This window comes from Gigantopelta aegis, chromosome 3 (assembly GCF_016097555.1).
Source record: "Gigantopelta aegis isolate Gae_Host chromosome 3, Gae_host_genome, whole genome shotgun sequence".
NCBI lineage: Eukaryota > Metazoa > Mollusca > Gastropoda > Neomphalida > Peltospiridae > Gigantopelta > Gigantopelta aegis.
This window is the reverse complement of record NC_054701.1, coordinates 2,483,819-2,505,736: the sequence shown is the minus strand read 5'-3', so window position 1 is coordinate 2,505,736 and position 21,918 is coordinate 2,483,819. Positions and strand designations below refer to the sequence as shown.

The 21,918-nt window shown below is 36.9% G+C and overlaps 1 protein-coding gene across 2 annotated transcripts; it reads left to right on the top strand.

Moving 5' to 3' along the window:
• Window positions 1-21,890, top strand: LOC121367377 (transducin beta-like protein 2). 2 transcript variants are annotated; one of them, XM_041491519.1, is made up of 11 exons: window positions 1-141; window positions 4,702-4,902; window positions 5,803-5,854; window positions 6,359-6,421; window positions 7,238-7,346; window positions 11,346-11,532; window positions 12,428-12,563; window positions 14,158-14,207; window positions 14,584-14,766; window positions 18,516-18,702; window positions 19,440-21,890. In XM_041491519.1, exons 1-11 carry the CDS (start codon window positions 6-8, stop codon window positions 19,495-19,497), a joined length of 1,362 nt encoding a protein of 453 aa, XP_041347453.1. In that variant the 5' UTR covers window positions 1-5; the 3' UTR covers window positions 19,498-21,890. The 2 variants fall into 2 exon arrangements, with proteins under 2 accessions (XP_041347453.1, XP_041347452.1); XM_041491518.1 differs by having other exon boundaries at window positions 11,343-11,532.
• The last annotated feature ends 28 nt before the right edge of the window (window positions 21,891-21,918 follow it).

Here is a 21,918-nt window from a genome sequence, read left to right as displayed (position 1 = left end):
TCAGTATGGCGGACGCCGAACAGTCCGATGTTTCCTCTGTTTCTACCATTGCTGTTACTGCTGCAGTTGGAGCAGTGATATTTCTTTTTGTTCTCTTATGCAGCATTGGAAGAAAGGAAAAGAAGGAAAACGATAAGGATGGTATGTTTTGGGGAATTAACCGATCATTGTCTTGCGCTGTCTCTGTAACGTAAGAGAACCATTTGGAGGAATTTAATGACAGAACTAAAACTGGTTAAATGACCACAACAAAATAAGTTTAAAGTCAATTAAAAAAAAATATATATAAATGAAAGTGAGATCAGGGCTCGAAACTCGCCCAAAAATATGGTGGCCCCAAAAATAATAATGAATGTTGGCAAATTAAGATAAGCGCACCATGAAGTTGAACCACGAGCACTATTTTATTTTTAATATGTAATAAATATATGCAATGCAAATATTAATAGTGGCTCATATGTTATAGCTCTAAAGAAGATTGTGCAAATAATATTATTTGGGCCCTTAACGCCATTATTTTTTAACATTTAAGTCTCCCAAACAGGACATTGGTTGCATCTGGAGACCTGGCAACAGGCCGTTTCGAGCCCTGGAGATTTCTAAATTGTTTTCTATATATAGAATACTAAACGAGCTTGCTTGTCATACCATTTTTATGAAATGAGTGAACAATTTTGAAAGCAAGTCCGATACCAACACTGTTCACGAGTTTCACATTATTTTTCTACAAATTGGGTCAGCAAGTGATCTACTTCACCCAATATTACACTAGTTAGTTATTGAGTGATTGTTATGACATGAGCAATATCTTACACTGGTGTGTAATAATAATTACTATGTTAGTTTGAAATCCTGAGATTCCGAGTCGTACACAAGGGCCGAAATAGGCCTAAGTGTGGTTCTTTCTTAAGAAAACTATTGAGTTAACATTCCCCACACACTCACATGTTTGCTATTCTGGACCGATACTCCATGAGTCCCCTTGGCACACATATCCTCAAGTGGTGCTTGTTGTAGTTCAGTGGTAAAGTGCTTGCCTGATGCATGGTTGGTCTAGGATCGCTCCCTGTTGGTGGGCCTACTGGGCCGTTTCTCATTCCAGTCAGTGCACCACTACTGGTATATCAAAAGCTGTGATAAAATGAAGTGTGTTAACTCTCGAAATTATCAAATTATCTTTGACGTCCAGTAGTTGATGATTAATAAATCAGTGTGGTCATGTAGTACTTAGTGCTTGGATCAAGTGCTCCTACTGGCAGTAGCTAGTGGTAATTTCCCTATTAGCTCAGTTGATAGAGCATTGAATTCTCTTACTGAGAGTATGTGGTTCAAATCCCCTCAATGGAGGTTGACTTTTCTGTTACATTTGGAGCCAAAGTAGAGACTAGGTGTGTTCTTAACACAAGAATACAATTATAACCCAGTCAGGACCTGTAACAGTTCAACTTTCCATGGCCCACAGCTCCGGGATATAGTTTCAGTTGAGGGATGAGTATGTAGTAGTGTTTGAATAAAGTGTTGCAGTGGAGGTTGATTTTTCTGTCACACTCTAATGGTGTTATTAAACAAAACAAACTTTAACTTTATATCCTCGAGTAACTTCTTTTAAATTTCTTCTCCTTTTCACCTTTGGTGAAATTGCAAACTTTCTTTGAATAAACCATTCTGTTGATTTGTGTCTTCAATATTTTTGGTTGGTGTCGAGAACGGGTTAGGTGTGTATGTGTGGGGTGGTTGGTGGAAGGTAGTGAATAGGGAGGTAGTAGGTGTAGGCCGTAGGGTCAGTTTAAGACGGACTGGCCTCCCCTCAGTTCGTCACACTGAAGTTTTCAATGGGCCGGCACCATCCTAACAAAGGAGAATAAATATTTTAAATAAAAAAATTCTGTAATGGGAGTAGTATAAAGTAATATAAATTAGACTGCCCATCAAAATTAGTGTGTGAAATAATTAATATTAAAAGTAGTTATATATATTAGTTTCCTGATTTGGGTTTGGCTGACACAAACATTTTCCCCTTTTGCCCGCATTATAATTAATTCAAAATTGACTCAATAAATAATTCCCCTTCTGTCCGATGCTCAACCACTGGCCTTGCCAGAGACTGGATGTGGGATAGCCATGCCTGAGCCATGTATGGATAGAGGCATCTAATCTTGACATTTCTTAGATCCTCCCGTAAAGCAGTCTATTGTTTTTAAAGAATCACACATGTCACCTGACCACTCCAAAATGCTCATATCAAAAAGCTAATTAAAACACTGTTTGTTTATGTTTAGCCATTTCAAAACTTAATTCTGTTACGGGCATTCCATGTATAGCCATTTTAAAACATAATTCTGTTATGGGCATTCCATGTATAGCTATATGTATAGACATTTTAATACATAATTCTGTTATGGGCATTCCATACTGAGCCTTCGGTCGCAAGTTAAAACAGTTGCAATATACCGTTGTCTACTGGTTTGCCGCGCATCAAGTACTAAAAATCAGTCTAAAACATTTGCCGGAATACTAGTAGTATGTCTGCATGAATAAATTTCCTGTAATCGTGAAGTTTGCGAGTTTTAATTTCTGAACGTCTACAGGTCACGACGTAACCGATTTGCGGTTCGCGTAAATTTAAGTTTGCGTAACCGACACACGAACAGAACGGCGGTTCGCGTGAAATATTGTGCCCTGCCATGTTAAACCAATCACTTTTAGGACTCACCCTTTCAGATTTCAATGAAATTTGGTACACTTGTAGTAGTCAGTGAAAAAACCTCTCAACCACATAGCCCAGTGGTAAAGCATTCGCTTGATGCATGTTCGGTCTAGGATCAATCCCCGTTGGTGGACCCATTGTGCTATTCCTTGTTCCAGCCAGTGCTCCACAACTGGTGTAACAAAGGCAGTGGTATGTACTATCTTGTCTGTGTATATAACAGATCCCTTGCTGAATTCGAAAAGAGTAGCCCATGGAGTGGCGACAGCGGGTTTCCTCTCTCAATATCTGTGTGGTCCTTAACCATTTGTCTGACGCCATATAACCATAAATAAAATGTGTTGAGTGCGTCGTTAAATAAAACATTTCTTTTCTTTCTTCTAGCATAATTAGTTTTTGAGATACAGGTTGTTGAACTTAGATCTCGTTAGGGGCACCACTCATTTTCAAGACTAACTTTTTTACTAATTCATGTAGAAAAAACTTGAAATGCTTTTTCAAAGGTTTTGAATGAACATAAAATTTATTATATACCACACTTTCAAAAGTTAAGTTCAACATGACCTTTGACCATGACCCATTTTTTTTTTTAAACTTCGCTGGATATACCTAGTATATTGTAAATAATTGCCTAAAATTTCAAGTTGGTCAACTAGAGTTACAGTCCATTGTGTGTGATGTGTGGTGGGGGGTGTTACAACTTTTAACTTTTCAGTCAGTGTTAATTGTCAGTCAGAGGCAGCTTTTCTTCATCTTGAATGGTGTAAGTGATCATTATTTATAAGTCTGATGTTCCCTTCGATATATTACAAACAGGTTATCTTTATTTATAAGTCTGATGTTCCCTTCGATATATTACAAACAGGTTATCTTTATTTATAAGTCTGATGTTCCCTTCGATATATTACAAACAGGTTATCTTTATTTATAAGTCTGATGTTCCCTTCGATATATTACAAACAGGTTATCATTATTTATAAGTCTGATGTTCCCTTCGATATATTACAAACAGGTTATCTTTATTTATAAGTCTGATGTTCCCTTCGATATATTACAAACAGGTTATCTTTATTTATAAGTCTGATGTTCCCTTCGATATATTACAAACAGGTTATCTTTATTTATAAGTCTGATGTTCTCTTCGATATATTACAAACAGGTTATCTTTATTTATAAGTCTGATGTTCTCTTCGATATATTACAAACAGGTTATCATTATTTATAAGTCTGATGTTCCCTTCGATATATTACAAACAGGTTATCTTTATTTATAAGTCTGATGTTCCCTTCGATATATTACAAACAGGTTATCTTTATTTATAAGTCTGATGTTCTCTTCGATATATTACAAACAGGTTATCTTTATTTATAAGTCTGATGTTCCCTTCGATATATTACAAACAGGTTATCATTATTTATAAGTCTGATGTTCTCTTCGATATATTACAAACAGGTTATCATTATTTATAAGTCTGATGTTCCCTTCGATATATTACAAACAGGTTATCTTTATGTTCCCTTCGATATATTACAAACAGGTTATCTTTATTTATAAGTCTGATGTTCTCTTCGATATATTACAAACAGGTTATCTTTATTTATAAGTCTGATGTTCCCTTCGATATATTACAAACAGGTTATCTTTATTTATAAGTCTGATGTTCCCTTCGATATATTACAAACAGGTTATCTTTATTTATAAGTCTGATGTTCCCTTCGATATATTACAAACAGGTTATCTTTATTTTAATATTCACTTCACTCTTCATGATGAACCTTTGTTGCATTATGTAAATATCTGTATCCTCTTTTGACAAACAATATGTTTGACCAGAACCAGTGGCATTCTTCTTGTGTTGTGATATTTGGGTGATTATTAAGTGAATAAACAAACTTTTTCCATCCCACAATATTGGGTCCATACCTGAGAGCTAAGAGTGTTATAATAATAACACTGCCCATGATGGCTGAGTTATTGTTATTGTTATTTTTAGAAAATGATCAGCAGGTTAAGAAAAGTGAAAAGATTAGTGAGAAAGGCTCGAAACGAAGTCGTGCCAATGTTCGCAGCAAGAAGACCGCCCATGTGCCCCTGAGTCACCCCTGGCTGTGCTGCACGCTGAAGGGCCATGGAGCTAACATTCTGTCTGCTGACTTCAGTCCAAACGGAAAATATTTTTTAACGGCAGCAGAAGGTAAGTAAATATTTAAATAGTTAAAACAGATATTCAGGGCTTCTACAATTTTTATAAAATCCACTAATTACCATGTGATTTAAAAAAAATTACTAGTCACGATTAAAAATTCAATAACCCTACTTTACTCTAAGTTAATACAATTTTACTAAATAATAGTAATAATCAGGTATGTCACCTAAAGGGGGAGATAGAGGTTAAAAACACTAACATTGGGGGGTTGGGGTGGGGGCAGGATATTCATATTTACAAAATCAACTTAACTACAACATTTGACTTCTTTTGTTTTCACTAGCTGTTGGGCATGGCAATAGTAGTTATGGATTTCTCTTCAAATTTGTTTTATGCATCATGCATAGTCAGAACTAAAAGTGTTTTGTCTACATATTAACTAGCGATAATAACAAGAACAGTGGTAGGCAATAACATAGAGTATGTTCACGTGGTAAACCACTGGTTTGTGCAAAATGCAAAATGAGCACTTAACATGTAACGTACAGTATGTTGTAAGGAAAATTTGCAGCCAGTGTATTGCAGATTTTGCAACCTAAAATTTTATTACAGATCCAGTCATATTAATTCTCACATATGTATTGAACTGGCCTCGGTGGCACAGTGATTAAGCCATCGGACTATAGGCTGGTAGGTACTAACAACTAACTCACTGTCCTGGACAGACAGCCCAGATAGCTGAGGTGTGTTTCCAGGACAGTGTGCTTGAACTGTAATTGGATATAAGCATGAAAATAGGTTGAAAAATATGTATAGAATTAGAATAAATATATTATATAGTTTTAATTTATTCCTATATATACATGCAAATCATTTGTATTATAACACTTTAAAATTTACTGCTTTGATTGCTTTTGCAGTTAACTTGTGAGTAATATATGTTTACAGATAGATCATTAATGCTTTGGAGTGTGAAGGAATTTCCACAGAAAGAACACAAGTAAGTTCTGTCACTGGCTAAAGTAGGATTAAAAAATATATATATTTACTAGATAATAAATGTTAAATAATTTCAATATCTTTCTTAAGGAATGTGATGTTTAATTTTCTAGCGACATGATGTTGAGCTAAAAGAATTGAGGTAAATGTATTCTTTAGTTTGGTTTTTGACATTTTTACGTTAATTAAAACAATAAGGAATTATTTTGCACGAAAAATTATTTGTGATATGATAGCATTGTTGAAGGTTTAAGTGTCTTATAATTAAACAACCATCAAGAAGCTTGCTAAATATGCTGAACATTACAATTTAAACCCAAGTTTCCTTAATTTTGTTACTGTGACAACTGGAAATACAATAGTACAATATTCAATAATTATCAATGTGCTTTCAGTGGGTGAGGAAAGCTGTTTAATTACATCAGATTGGTTTAGATTAATTTGTTTTTAGTGCACCTAAAATCTGTTAAATAGTGACTTATATACTTTTATTTTTAATATTTAGATTTATTCGAGGTACTGTAGAGTTGGATCATGCTACAAAAGTTTCTTTTAGTCCAGATTCCAAGTAAGTCACGTTTTATTTACTTTAGTTACTGTCAATTTTATCAACCATGATTGTAGAGATCTTTGAAAAAAATTACTACCTGTCAGTGATATAGGGGACAACATAACTATAAATAGTTTTATAATTTCCAATAAATTTAACAGATACGAACTACTAGCTGTCAGTGATATAGGGGACAACATTACTATAAATAGTTTTATAATTTCCAATAAATTTAACAGATACGAACTACTAGCTGTCAGTGATATAGGGGACAACATTACTATAAATAGTTTTATAATTTCCAATAAATTTAACAGATACGAACTACTAGCTGTCAGTGATATAGGGGAACTACTAGCTGTCAGTGATATAGGGGAACTACTAGCTGTCATGTTTAATAGAGAGAGCTTGTTTTACTGCCTGCTGCTGAATCCACTGTGAGAATTAGTACTTAAAATTAAAATTAAATCATTTATATTTAACACATTTCTTCAGCATATCTTGATTAATGAAAGATATATTTATCGACACTCCAGCACATTTAAAACTATAGCTAGTAAGAGTGTAACATTTGGTCTAGGAAGTGAGGAGACGGGTGCTGTCATAAAACTATTCCTTCCCTTTTTCACCAACAAGTCTGGTTTTTGCACAATTCTCACAGTAGAATAGCACATAACAAACTACTATAACTTTATTGAACATTACTTTGCAGCATTTTAAAGTGTTAGATATGTGGGGGTTTTTTAACCATGGGTCTCTTGTTTTTTAGTATATAGTAGAATAAGATGCGTCATAATATTTTATATAAAATTCTGTGTCTTGTTCTTTTTCCAGGGCATTTTTGACATGTCTGTTCAATGAGAACACGATTCGAATATTCCGAATAGGAAAGAAGGAAGACACAGGCAATGTGACACTGGCAGCATCTTTTGATTTCCCAAAGGTAATCTAGTCGTGCTACAAACATTTTCATCCCAATATTTCTTAGGAAGAAGTTAACATGGCTTATACATGGCAGTAAAATGGGTTTTTTCTTTATTTAATAATAGAAGGGTTGTTTGTTTCTTAGTAGCCTTATGGTCCAACTATTTTGGTTTCCATCCTGCTGTCTGACTGTTTGTCTGTCTGTCCCACATATAGTTTTCCGGACTTATTTTTCACAATTCCGCAAGATACTAAGCTGAAATTTTGTGTATAGCTTTATCGATCAATGAGGATGTACCTATTTTTGACAGAATTATGGCCCTTGAACTTAAGATATTTGAAATAATTAGTTTTCAGGACTTTTTTTTGCTTTTGAGCAGACATTTTGTATATAGCTTTATCATGTTCTTGATCAAGTTTGACTTTTATGGTGATTTACCCATTTTTGACAGAGTTATGGCCCTGGAACTTATGATTTTATATATAAATATATAAAAAATTCCAAATCTCTTTTTCACGGTGCCTCAAGATAGTGGACTGACATTTGTTATAAAGCTTTATCATTTACTGTTACAGATTAAGTTTGACTTTCATGGTGATTTTGGGGGCAAGACAAAGCCCAGTGGTAAAGCATTCGCTTGGTGCACGGTCAGTTTGGGATCGATCCCCGTCACTAGGCCCATTGGGCTATTTCTCACTCCAGCCAGTACACCATGACTGGTACATCAAAGGCCGTGGTATGTGCTATCCTATCTATGGGATGGTGCATATAAAAGATCCCTTGCTGCTAATAAAAAAAAGTAGCCCATGAAGTGGCGACAGTGGATTTCCTCCCTCAATATATGTGTGGTCCTTAACCATATGTCCGACGCCATATAACTGTAAATAAAATGTGTTGAGTGCATCGTTAAATAAACCATTTCCTTCCTTGATGGTGATTTATCCGTTTTTACAGGGTTATGACCCTTGAACTAAGGATATATGAAAATGTTTTTGACCCATGTATTGCTTTAGCACTTATATTGTAAAACATGACAATAATACTAAAATAGTACATCCAACCAATTTTTTTTCTTGATTTTTTCTACATTTCATATTAAAAAATGCATGTTTTGTATAATTTGAAACGAAATTAAAATGAAGTTACCCCATGCTTCATCCATATGATCATTTCTGGTAGTATGTCAGTAACATGTCGGCAAAATCACAGAACCAAAAGCCTGTTGCCCATCATAATGTAACATAATATACCATTACCATAATAACAGAAAAACAGTTTTTAATTAGTTCAAATGATCACAGGGCAGAAAAAAAAAAAAAAAATTCCTTGTCTTGTCCTTATACAAATTCTATTTCATGGGGTATATCAAGTCTAGAAATAATATTTTAGCAGGTTTCTACATACCTGTTTGAATACCTGGTTGTATTATTTCTACAGCAGACCCACTCGGCCGAGATCATCGGGTCGGTATTTCCACCTGTGTTTTGATGCTGTATTATTTCTACAGCAGACCCACTCGGCCGAGATCATCAGTGTCGGTATTTCCACCTGTGTTTTGATGCTGTATTATCTCTACAGCAGACCCACTCGGCCGAGATCATCGGGTCGGTATTTCCACCTGTGTTTTGATGCTGTATTATCTCTACAGCAGACCCACTCGGCCGAGATCATCAGTGTCGGTATTTCCACCTGTGTTTTGATGCTGTATTATCTCTACAGCAGACCCACTCGGCCGAGATCATCAGTGTCGGTATTTCCACCTGTGTTTTGATGCTGTATTATCTCTACAGCAGACCCACTCGGCCGAGATCATCAGTGTCGGTATTTCCACCTGTGTTTTGATGCTGTGTTATCTCTACAGCAGACCCACTCGGCCGAGATCATCAGTGTCGGTATTTCCACCTGTGTTTTGATGCTGTGTTATCTCTACAGCAGACCCACTCGGCCGAGATCATCAGTGTCGGTATTTCCACCTGTGTTTTGATGCTGTATTATCTCTACAGCAGACCCACTCGGCCGAGTTCATCAGTGTCGGTATTTCCACCTGTGTTTTGATGCTGTGTTATCTCTACAGCAGACCCACTCGGCCGAGATCATCAGTGTCGGTATTTCCACCTGTGTTTTGATGCTGTATTATCTCTACAGCAGACCCACTCGGCCGAGATCATCAGTGTCGGTATTTCCACCTGTGTTTTGATGCTGTGTTATCTCTACAGCAGACCCACTCGGCCGAGTTCATCAGTGTCGGTATTTCCACCTGTGTTTTGATGCTGTATTATCTCTACAGCAGACCCACTCGGCCGAGATCATCAGTGTCGGTATTTCCACCTGTATTTTGATGCTGTATTATCTCTAAAGCAGACCCACTCGGTATTTCAACCTGTATTTTGATGCTGTATTATCTCTACAGCAGACCCACTCGGCCGAGATCATCAGTGTCGGTATTTCCACCTGTGTTTTGATGCTGTATTATCTCTACAGCAGACCCACTCGGCCGAGATCATCAGTGTCGGTATTTCCACCTGTGTTTTGATGCTGTATTATCTCTACAGCAGACCCACTCGGCCGAGATCATCAGTGTCGGTATTTCCACCTGTGTTTTGATGCTGTATTATCTCTACAGCAGACCCACTCGGCCGAGATCATCAGTGTCGGTATTTCCACCTGTGTTTTGATGCGTATTATCTCTACAGCAGACCCACTCGGCCGAGATCATCAGTGTCGGTATTTCCACCTGTGTTTTGATGCTGTATTATCTCTACAGCAGACCCACTCGGCCGAGATCATCAGTGGGTATTTCCACCTGTGTTTTGATGCTGTATTATCTCTACAGCAGACCCACTCGGCCGAGATCATCAGTGTCGGTATTTCCACCTGTGTTTTGATGCGTATTATCTCTACAGCAGACCCACTCGGCCGAGATCATCAGTGTCGGTATTTCCACCTGTGTTTTGATGCTGTATTATTTCTACAGCAGACCCACTCGGCCGAGATCATCAGTGTCGGTATTTCCACCTGTGTTTTGATGCTGTATTATCTCTACAGCAGACCCACTCGGCCGAGATCATCAGTGTCGGTATTTCCACCTGTGTTTTGATGCTGTATTATCTCTACAGCAGACCCACTCGGCCGAGTTCATCAGTGTCGGTATTTCCACCTGTGTTTTGATGCTGTATTATCTCTACAGCAGACCCACTCGGCCGAGATCATCAGTGTCGGTATTTCCACCTGTGTTTTGATGCTGTATTATCTCTACAGCAGACCCACTCGGCCGAGTTCATCAGTGTCGGTATTTCCACCTGTGTTTTGATGCTGTATTATCTCTACAGCAGACCCACTCGGCCGAGATCATCAGTGTCGGTATTTCCACCTGTGTTTTGATGCTGTATTATCTCTACAGCAGACCCACTCGGCCGAGTTCATCAGTGTCGGTATTTCCACCTGTGTTTTGATGCTGTATTATCTCTACAGCAGACCCACTCGGCCGAGATCATCAGTGTCGGTATTTCAACCTGTATTTTGATGCTGTATTATCTCTAAAGCAGACCCACTCGGCGGTATTTCAACCTGTATTTTGATGCTGTATTATCTCTACAGCAGACCCACTCGGCCGAGATCATCAGTGTTGGTATTTCCACCTGTGTTTTGATGCTGTATTATCTCTACAGCAGACCCACTCGGCCGAGATCATCAGTGTCGGTATTTCCACCTGTGTTTTGATGCTGTATTATCTCTACAGCAGACCCACTCGGCCGAGATCATCAGTGTCGGTATTCCAACCTGTGTTTTGATGCTGTATGCTGTATTATCTCTACAGCAGACCCACTCGGCCGAGATCATCAGTGTCGGTATTTCCACCTGTGTTTTGATGCTGTATTATCTCTACAGCAGACCCACTCAGCCGAGATCATCAGTGTCGGTATTTCAACCTGTATTTTGATGCTGTATTATCTCTAAAGTAGACCCACTCGGCGGTATTTCAACCTGTATTTTGATGTTGTATTATCTCTACAGCAGACCCACTCGGCGGAGATCATCAGTATTGGTATTTCTAGCAGTGGCAAGTTCATCATGACGTGTCACCGCGACACGCAGCTCAATGTGTGGACCATCAAGGGGGAACTACTGGCCGCCATCGACACACATCAGATGAACAACTCGTATGGCGCCGTGTCTCACTGCGGACGATTTGTCGCTTCATCAGGTGAGTCAGTTCTCTGCTGATTATCTCATTACTGCGAAGTCATCTTGATTCGGGGTTGTCTAATTTATGTGTAATTCATGGACTAGAGCCGTCAACAAATTTAAAAACATAACAAAAATATAATATATATATAGGCTTACCTACGATGTGAATTTAGGATACTACATTTTAGACCTACAAATTTAAGTACTGAACGAAATGTGTACAGTATGTTAGCAAAAGCCCGAACATTTAAGCCCACAAATATAAAGGATTTCTCAGTATGTAAAATTAATTTAACCCCACAAATATAAAGGATTTCTCAGTATGTAAAATTAATTTAACCCCACAAATATAAATGATTTCTCAGTATGTAAAATTAATTTAACCCCACAAATATAAATGATTTCTCAGTATGTAAATGATTTCTCAGTATGTAAAATTAATTTAACCCCACAAATATAAATGATTTCTCAGTATGTAAAATTAATTTTGACATTTTAGTGCCACACCTACACTGTAGAAGTGGCAGTAATGAACATCTCCAAATTTGTTTACAAATTCCCGACTTCAGCCAAAAAGTCTTCTTGTCCTTGTTGTTTGAGGAAAAGCTCATGGGAACTAAAAACATTTCAGACATAATGCTTTCTCAAAGCAACATGGTTATTAGTGAAAACATTGATTCATTTCATTATTGAACAATGACAGAATACACAACCACTACATCAACATACACACACAATGAATGCAAGCTTAATAAACATCAGCCAATCAGGTAGTCTTGCCTTCTGTTAGCTAGTCTGTACAGCAATGAATAGAGCTTCACTTACTTAGGTCAGAAATTATTTACACCTTGTGATCCATGCATGTCATTTGTCTCAAAGGAGTTGTTAAGAGTTCAGTGTTTTTGTTGCAGGTTTCACTCCTGACATCAAAGTCTGGGAGGTGGTGTTTGACAAGTCGGGCAACTTCAAAGAAGCTAAAAGAGCTTTTGAACTCAAAGGTCATGGTGCTGGGGTCCATAGCTTTAGTTTTAACAGTGATTCTAGTCGGTAAGTAGTCAGTATTGTTACAAATGTGGTATTTAATAGACCCACTATGATATATGTTCAGGAAACACTCGTACCTTTACTTTTAGCACACAAGGAAAAACACAACTTAGGTGACACCGTCTCTATTAATATATCCAAATTATATATATATTGTTGTAACCGGTTCAGGGTGGTGTGGGTTATATGGTAGTGTTGCCGTGACCGGATATATTTCTAAGTGTAACTACTAGTTGTTCAAAGGCTCCACACACCGATCGGCCAGATATTTATACAGTATATAAGCTTTGCATGTCAACAAAGAATTATCTTTGTTGACATAAATAACACACTACTAAAATGAGCAAGATCAACAAATGATATAAATAACACTAGATTCATTCACATAAATACATTTGTATTCTTCTCTGTGCGACGTAAAGGTGCCCGAGACGAATTTATAATTAAACTAGAGGGGAGATAATTCCTGGGGTGAAATCAAAAACTGACGGATGTGGTAAATCAGTAACACAAGCCTATCTCGCGATTAACACAACATCCTAATATATATTTTGATCACTGTATTAATTACGTCTATTTCTGTTAGAGCCAGAAATAGGTTAAACAAAAAATATTTTATTGAAATTAATGTTAATTTTAGTTAATTTCCATGCCATAGGAGTTCTAAGCACAAAACAGGATTTTGTTGTTTACTATGGCGTGAGGGCGGTTCCAAATAGTTTTCAATCAAATTAAAGTCTAATTATTTAAGATATTAATTTATATAATCATTTTCAGTTAGATAATATTATAGGTCTTGTACAACTAATTTTCTACTTAGTAAGACATATTTGTTTAGTTGTGATCTAAAATTAAATCAAGTTATCAAAACACTTACTTACCCGTCAATGCCAAAAACAGAACTCGTCTTGACGCCTGCTTCAACGGTTTCTTCAAAAAGTACAATATTATTTATTAATTTCCAACAAGATTACTTTTATTTTATAAAAGTAATCATTGTAAATAAAGGAAAGGTATTATTTTATTATTAATTTAATTTAACTTATAAAGGACAATACACACAACTGGTCACTTCCGGATCGTTTACACACATAACCGGAGTTTGCCAATCAAGTGTTTTCTTATTAACTTTTACAATTGACATGATGAAGGTTTTAGCCAGCATGTCTCAAATGTTATATAATGAATGCTTCTATAAACAATTCATAAACCTATAAGAAGTTTATAAAACTAATATCAAACGTATGAGACCAAAGATTTTGTGGAGTCAGTATGGATGGATGGCCAAGCACAGCAATTGCTCTACGTTCATAAGGGTCACAAAAGAAAGGAATGGACAAACATAGTGTTCTAAGCTTCATCTGGCATTCAGTAACAACTTTAATTTTTAAAAAAACGTTGTTCTTTTTTGTCTAGTCACATAGCTAAATATGAACATAACACATTAATATATTATCTTACTAAGTAATCAGTTCTGTTTTGTCATAGAATATTTTTGAAAACTGAAAATCAAAACTAATGTAAAATTTGGACTTGTGAATGTCTATGTCTCAGACCTTTGAAGTAATGTTTCACAATGCCTGTGTCTGTTTTGCAGTATGGTTTCTGTATCTAAAGATGGGACATGGAAATACTGGAACACGGACGGTAAGTGAAGATGTTAAAGCCCACACCAGATCTTTTGGCCTTCTTATGCTCATTCTTATCATAGACTCACAATTAGTCCATAGTGTGTATGCTTATGAATATATGGAATGTTGTGAATAATCCTTAAATAACAGTTGTGCGTAAATGTAGAAAAGTTTGCATAAGCGTTGAAATGTTTCTATGAATGTTTGTATGATACAGTGAAATACAGTACAATCATGATCGAAAGCTTCTACTCACAGGCACGTTGAGTAACCCCAGTCAGGTTGATATGGTTGAAATGTTTGTATAACTGTTGAAATGTTTGTATAACTGTTGAGTGTTTGTATAACTGTTGAAATGTTTGTATAACTGTTGAAATGTTTGTATGTTACAGTGAAATACGAGTATGATCAGGACCCGAAGCTGCTACTCACAGGCACGTTGAGTAACCCGTGTCTCAGGTTGATAGTGTTGTCGCCCGACGCGCGCACCATCGTTATAGCCGGGGACACCACCATCTCTGTATGTAACGCCCTGACCGGCAAGGAGGAGGAGGTCATAGAAAACGTTCATTCAGGTACACAGATATATGTCTGGCATAAATACTCTACATGTACTGAGTTCCTGTGTAAATGCATTCACTTTACATTTACAATAGTATTATGATGTGTTCTACTGCTGTTATATTTCACACAAACCATCAGTTTGTTCATATGTCGGTTATGCTACTTTAATTTTACACAAACTGCCAATGGGTTTCGTGAGGAATGATTATGTTCTAACATCAGAGGACACAAACTTTAGGATCACTAGAATTTTATTCAGTATTCAAACAGTATAAAATACAAGCATTTTGGATAATAATTATTTAAATATATTTTATTTAGTCCTCTGCCAGTCCAACAGGAGGGGACTGTAGGTTTCATCTCCGTCCTTCTGTCTGTGTGTCTGTCTGTCCCACATATAGTTTTCCAGATGTTTTCTTTTTAGAAAGCCTGGAGATATTGACCTGAAATTTTGTGTATACCTTTATCATGTACTGTTACAGATCAAGTTTGACTTTCATGGCGATTACCCATTTGTGACAGAGGTATGGCCCTTAAACTTAGGAGATATGAAAATATGTTTTCCGGACTTTTGTTTTGCAATGCTTGAAGATACTGATATGACATTTTGTATATACCTTTATCATGTACTGTTACTGATCAAGTTTAACTTTTATGGTGGTTTACCCACTTTTCACAGAGTTATGGCCCTTGAATTTAGGAGATATGAAACATTGTTGGGTTCAGTAGGGGACATGTATTTCTTTAGCAGTACTCTCTCAGTGCTTGTTAAATATACGCTTCATTTTTTTAACCATTTTATGACACTGTGTGCTGCAGGGGTGCACAAATCAGTTGTCCGCGCGCCCGGGACAACCAAAATATGTTGCGGGCAACCATTCTTTGTCAAACAGTTGCCCGACGGGCAACCAAGAAAATCATAAAACAAGTAAAATGAAAAACAAAACTTCCCGACACTCGGACAGTCACGGGCAATTCAAAAGTATCGAAACTGATAACTTGACTGACAGGCAATATAAATATCCACTCAGCGTCCACCGTGCATGATTTTGACGAGTTCAATGCAGACAGATACGTTTCAGAATGGTGGCTATTAGAAAAGGGCACAAGACATGTGAAAGGCCACAAACTATGCCAACAACCATCCAGTTCTGAGCTAAAAATTTGGCTAAGCCATTTTCTATCTTCAGATGTGAACAATCGGTTACATAAACTATCCGACACCTAACATATAATAATAATACCAAATATTAACGGATCTCGCGACTGGTAACGAGAAGCGGTGTCATCAAGAATTCAGCATAACAGTGTTTGCTTATTTTAATAATCACAGTTATTAATGTTAACGGCAACATGTATGCAAGAAAAGTCTAAAAAATCTGTAGCATGTTATTTTAATTCTGTAAAGTCTTTGAGCCAAAGTAATGAAAACGGACCGAAATTGCGTGTCAGTTTCAATACACATGCTAGTTCAGGGCCAAAGACAAGTAGCCTAGGGCCAAGTTCAGCTAGACCGAGCAAAACAAACACGTCCGCTAAACTGGTTTATGCGCTTCACATTAAACCCAATGTCCATGTCGGGAACCAATCGCATAGTTCGCGAACGTTTGGAAAACGTTCGTTGGCTGTTCTCAGTGTGCATATAGGTCATGCTTGACAGTCAGCCGAGACTGTTGCACGTGTCAAAAGACATCGTTGCAGACATTAAACAATACGATTAAACGCAAGTAAATCTTGATGTAAATTTGTGAGAAAAACCCCCACCACCAAATAGTTGTTCGCATCAATGAATACTTAATTGCTGTTTCGTTTGTTTATTTCTGTTGTCTTTGTTAATTTCGCACTCATGCATTTTGCGATCGCGGGAAAGGAACATGCAGTATTTATACAAATTGCAGTTAAACATACACTGAATACAATTAGTTAAAAATAATCATGATATTTGTGAGATAAAATATTATATAAATTTGTTGACTGTGAGGTGACGTCTCAAAAGTAAGCTAGATTTTAAAAAGACCGTAAAATTTGAATTCATTATCTTTTTAATCAAAACCTTTTGACGTAAATGGATAGTTGTCATAGGGTGAAGTCAGCATTCTTAGGCTAAGTATTTTACAAGCTGAAATCAACAACAAGCATTTAACACTACGCGGAAATCAACAAAATGGCGCAAATTACGAAATTGTTGGGGAATAGATGGGTTATTTTAAAATACAATTAAAAGCAGTTCATACCAAAATAAAGATTGCTATTTTACAGAAATAATGAGCACTGTTTAAAAAAAGAAGAAGAGTATTGGCTCTCAGATTTTTATTAATGCCATAGGCCTTAGAATTTGGGGTGTGTTTGCAGAGGGCATTGGCTTCCAACTCTGCATATCTCCCCTCACCCACTGAAAAATCAAAGTAATATATTAACTGCCCCTACCCCCATTGCTGTCTTTGATTTTGATCGGGGATAATTTTGTTATTCAGATGTATTCCAGTTTGTACATAATTAGCTGAAAAAGATACATTTTCATATTCATATATAAATACTCTATACAGTACTAAACAAAACAATTTTGGCTAAAACATTTTCATTATGGCAAATAAAAATCCCATTTGGCAATGTTTTTGGCAACAGGTATTTTTAATCCTGGATGAGCCCGGAGTTCAACAAAGTATTATGACTGTGACAGCCCAAGCGAGATCGAACCACCTCTGTGTATCCATTCAGCTGATTGGGTTTTTTCTCTTTCCAACCAGTGCACAACAACCGGACAAAGGCTGTGGTATGTGCCTTTCTGTCTGTGAGAAAGTGCATATAAAAGATCCCTTGCTGCATTAGGAAAAATGTAGTGGGTTTCCTCTGACGACTACGAGTCAGAATTACCAAATGTTTGACATCCAATAGCTAATGATTAATTAATCAGTGTGCTCCAGTGGTGTCGTTAAACCAAAAAAACTTTTTTTCAGCCTAAGCGAAGTTGAGCTGTAGATAAATAATGTTAAAAAAGAAATAAAACTAAACTGATAAGTAATGATAATACTAAAAACATTTTAAATTTCAGTTTCATTTTAAAGACAGTTCAAAATTATATTCATAAAACATTTTATGAAATATGTGGGCAACCAAGAGATGATGTTGGGCAACCAAACTTCAGCTACTGGTTGCCCACCGGGCAACTATCACAATTTCACGTTTGTGGACCCCTGTGCTGCTATTGGTTTTATGTGACGAACAAGCTCAGTTGATGATGTCTTCCCAGCACAGACCTGAACGAACAAGCTCAGTTGATGATGTCTTCCCAGCACAGACCTGAACGAACAAGCTCAGTTGATGTTGTCTTCCCAGCACAGACCTGAACGAACAAGCTCAGTTGATGATGTCTTCCCAGCACAGACCTGAACGAACAAGCTCAGTTGATGATGTCTTCCCAGCACAGACCTGAACGAACAAGCTCAGTTGATGTTGTCTTCCCAGCACAGACCTGAACGAACAAGCTCAGTTGATGTTGTCTTCCCAGCACAGACCTGAACGAACAAGCTCAGTTGATGATGTCTTCCCAGCACAGACCTGAAAAGATTAATCGACTAATTTCAAAACATGGATGGAGTTATTGGTTACTCATGTTGTGCACTGTTATTGGTTACTCATGTTGTGCCATGTTATTGGTTACTCATGTTGTGCACTGTTATTGGTTACTCATGTTGTGCACTGTTATTGGTTACTCATGTTGTGCACTTATATGGTCATGTTGTCGTGAATTTTGTTTCAGAATCCATATCATCATTAATATTTGACATCAGTGGGAAATACTTTGTTTCTATGGGAGACAAGCATGCACAAGTCTTTCACAATATCACCGGCTATCGAGCGACGGTCGCCGACCTAGAAGAGAAAGAAAGGAAGTCACCAGGCGGGGCCATGAAAGAGAGGCTTCGAGTCCAGATACAGGAAGCCAGGTATGAACACACCTTATATTATTACCGTACATTGCTGCAGATAGGCCGTAATTCTGGGTCCAGATACAGGAAGCCAGGTAACACACCTTGTTGTTATTACCGTACATTGCTGCAGATAGGCCGTAATTCTGGGTCCAGATACAGGAAGCACGGTAACACACCTTGTTATTATTATTATTATTATTATTATCAGGTGCATGTGCATGGAATTTAGTAGGGATAGAGTCTAGACAGTTACAATGCTATAGTGCTTGGTTAAAAAACGGACCCATTGTTTTTTCCCATTCTAACCAGTGCTCTACAGTGCTAACATACAAGAGTAGCATATGGGACTACAGTGGGTTTCTTTACAAGTCTCTAATACCATATTCGAGTCAAACATGACCAAATATTTGACATCCAGTAGCCAATGATTAATATATTAATGTGCTTCAGTGATGCCATTAAACAAAGCAAACATTAACTTTCTTTTCTCTTTCTAAAGGATTGGTCAGAATTTCCATCATTATGTTAGACTTCTATGAACCATAGTAATTTCCAATTTTTCATCATCGTTAAGACTCATACTCGCTAGCTTATTTCTACAAATCGTGTTTTGAGACATGCATGGTTGATTTTGTCCTGTACTAAAAAGATTACAAGTCTAGAGTGTCTCCAGCCACAGGGTGATGCATTCATGTATCACTGTAGATATATAAGTAAAACTAAGTAACACTCTGTTTTCTTTCTTTTTGCAGATCTTCCTTATCAGCCATTATGGATGCAGCAACCAATGGACACGCAGACAGCAAATAAGCACTGACCAATGAACACGCAGACAGCAAATAAACACTGACCAATGGGCATGCAGACAGCAAATAAACACTGACCAATGGGCATGCAGACAGCAAATAAACACTGATGGTGCTTACATAATTTAGAATAACAAACAAATCTAATAACATTATGACAAGTTAAAAAATACAAGTATGTACATATATAAAAAGTTCAGAAAAATTTTCACAGTTAAAATTTAAAACAAAAAACTAGGAAACATCAGGGTAAAGTAAATACATATAGTGTTTTGTAAAATATTAATATTTTGTTTTGTCTTTTAATTGTCTTTTAATTGCAGGGTTCTCTCAGGTATTTGTTCAAAGTCATAGACACCAGAAACCTGAGACATTTACATACATGTACCGATGCAGACATTTTCTATAGTAGCTACACTTGTTATCTCAGTTACCCAGAACATATTACAGTTGTTCCACTTACGTGAAACACATAGGATAGACTGTTAGCAGACATTTTCTATAGTAGCTACACTTGTTATCTCAGTTACCCAGAACATATTACAGTTGTTCCACTTACGTGAAACACATAGGATAGACTGTTAGCAGTCATTTCCTTTTCTTGGCAAATCAGGGGTCAATTTCACAACACATTGTAAGTTTACGTCTGCGACTAGCAGTTACACGGGGCATACATTTACACGTGTGTGGCATCTATTTGAGGGAGAAAATTACATCATTACTTAAAATGGAGCATTTCAGCACAAAAGAAAACTAGATTTCTTGTAGGTAATACAAATTGTGCTTTAGTCGTAGATTTATGTTACATGCAACTCTAGACTTGCAATGTTTTGTGAATTGGTCCCTGGACTCCTTTTGTTTCAGTTGGATTCAACTTGATTTCTAGTCCTTGGTTATAGCTCTCGCAGATATCTCTTGGATAGTCCAGTAGTTATATTTGATTTATAATGAATCGTTTTGATCTTTAAAAACTGGAACAGATTTCTCCATTTAGAAGCTGTTAGAGCCGTGACTGATTGATAAATACAAAATACAGTATGCTCATATGGAAGTACTTAATGTTCTTCTTTGAGGGCATTGTTTACACAGGGGCCTAGCTTCCATAAACGCAGGTACGCAGCTGGGATTACAAATATATTTGTTTAATTAAAATATATTGAGGGGGTGCAGCCAATAGCATTTTATTCCATTGCCGAAAACGTCTGCGTACCACCTGAAAATCCCAAACTAGACCCCTGGTTTACATCCAGTGTTCCTAGGAGTAGGTTACTCCTAGGAGGGTTAGCTCTTACATTTCAGTTTTTTTTAATTCAAAAATATTATCTTTTTTTTTCTTTTTTTTTCTGCTAATCTATGTAAAGATGAGCAATTGGCTCCTTTAGTAATTGACATGATGTGTATTTCCTTGATCATATTTTTGTATGGTATTCCTTTTAATCATGTGGTTAAAAGAGTATTATGAACTGTTAAGCTATCTTAACAGATTTAGTCTTAATAAATTCAACTGTGTGTCTTAAGATTCACATTTACACAACAGAGCCCTGTTACATGAAGCGATCTTAGCCCTAAGATCACCTTAAGTGTTTAGCTACCCTATAACTGTGACTTTGTGGAATATAGCCCTAAGATCACCGTTAGTGATTAGCTACCATATAACTATGACTTTGTGGAATATAGCCCTAAGATCACCTTAAGTGCTTAGCTACCTTATAACTATGACTTTGTGGAATATAGCCCTAAGACGATTAGCTACCTTATAACTGTGACTTTGTGGAATATAGCCCTAAGATCACCGTAAGTGATTAGCTACCTTATAACTGTGACTTTGTGGAATATAGCCCTAAGATCACCGTAAGTGCTTAGCTACCTTATAACTGTGACTTCGTGGAATATAGCCCTAAGATCACCGTTAGTGCTTAGCTACCTTATAACTGTGACTTTGTGGAATATAACCCTAAGATCACCATAAGTGCTTAGCTACCTTATAACTGTGACTTTGTGGAATATAGCCCTAAGATCACCGTAAGTGATTAGCTACCATATAACTGTGACTTTGTGGAATATAGCCCTAAGATCACCTTAAGTGATTAGCTACCCTATAACTCTGACTTTTTGGAATATAGCCCTAAGATCACCTTAAGTGCTTAGCTACCTTATAACTGACTTTGTGGAATATAGCCCTAAGACGATTAGCTACCTTATAACTGTGACTTTGTGGAATATAGCCCTAAGATCACCTTAAGTGATTAGCTACCTTATAACTATGACTTTGTGGAATATAGCCCTAAGACGATTAGCTACCTTATAACTGTGACTTCGTGGAATATAGCCCTAAGATCACCGTTAGTGCTTAGCTACCTTATAACTGTGACTTCGTGGAATATAGCCCTAAGATCACCATAAGTGATTAGCTACCTTATAACTA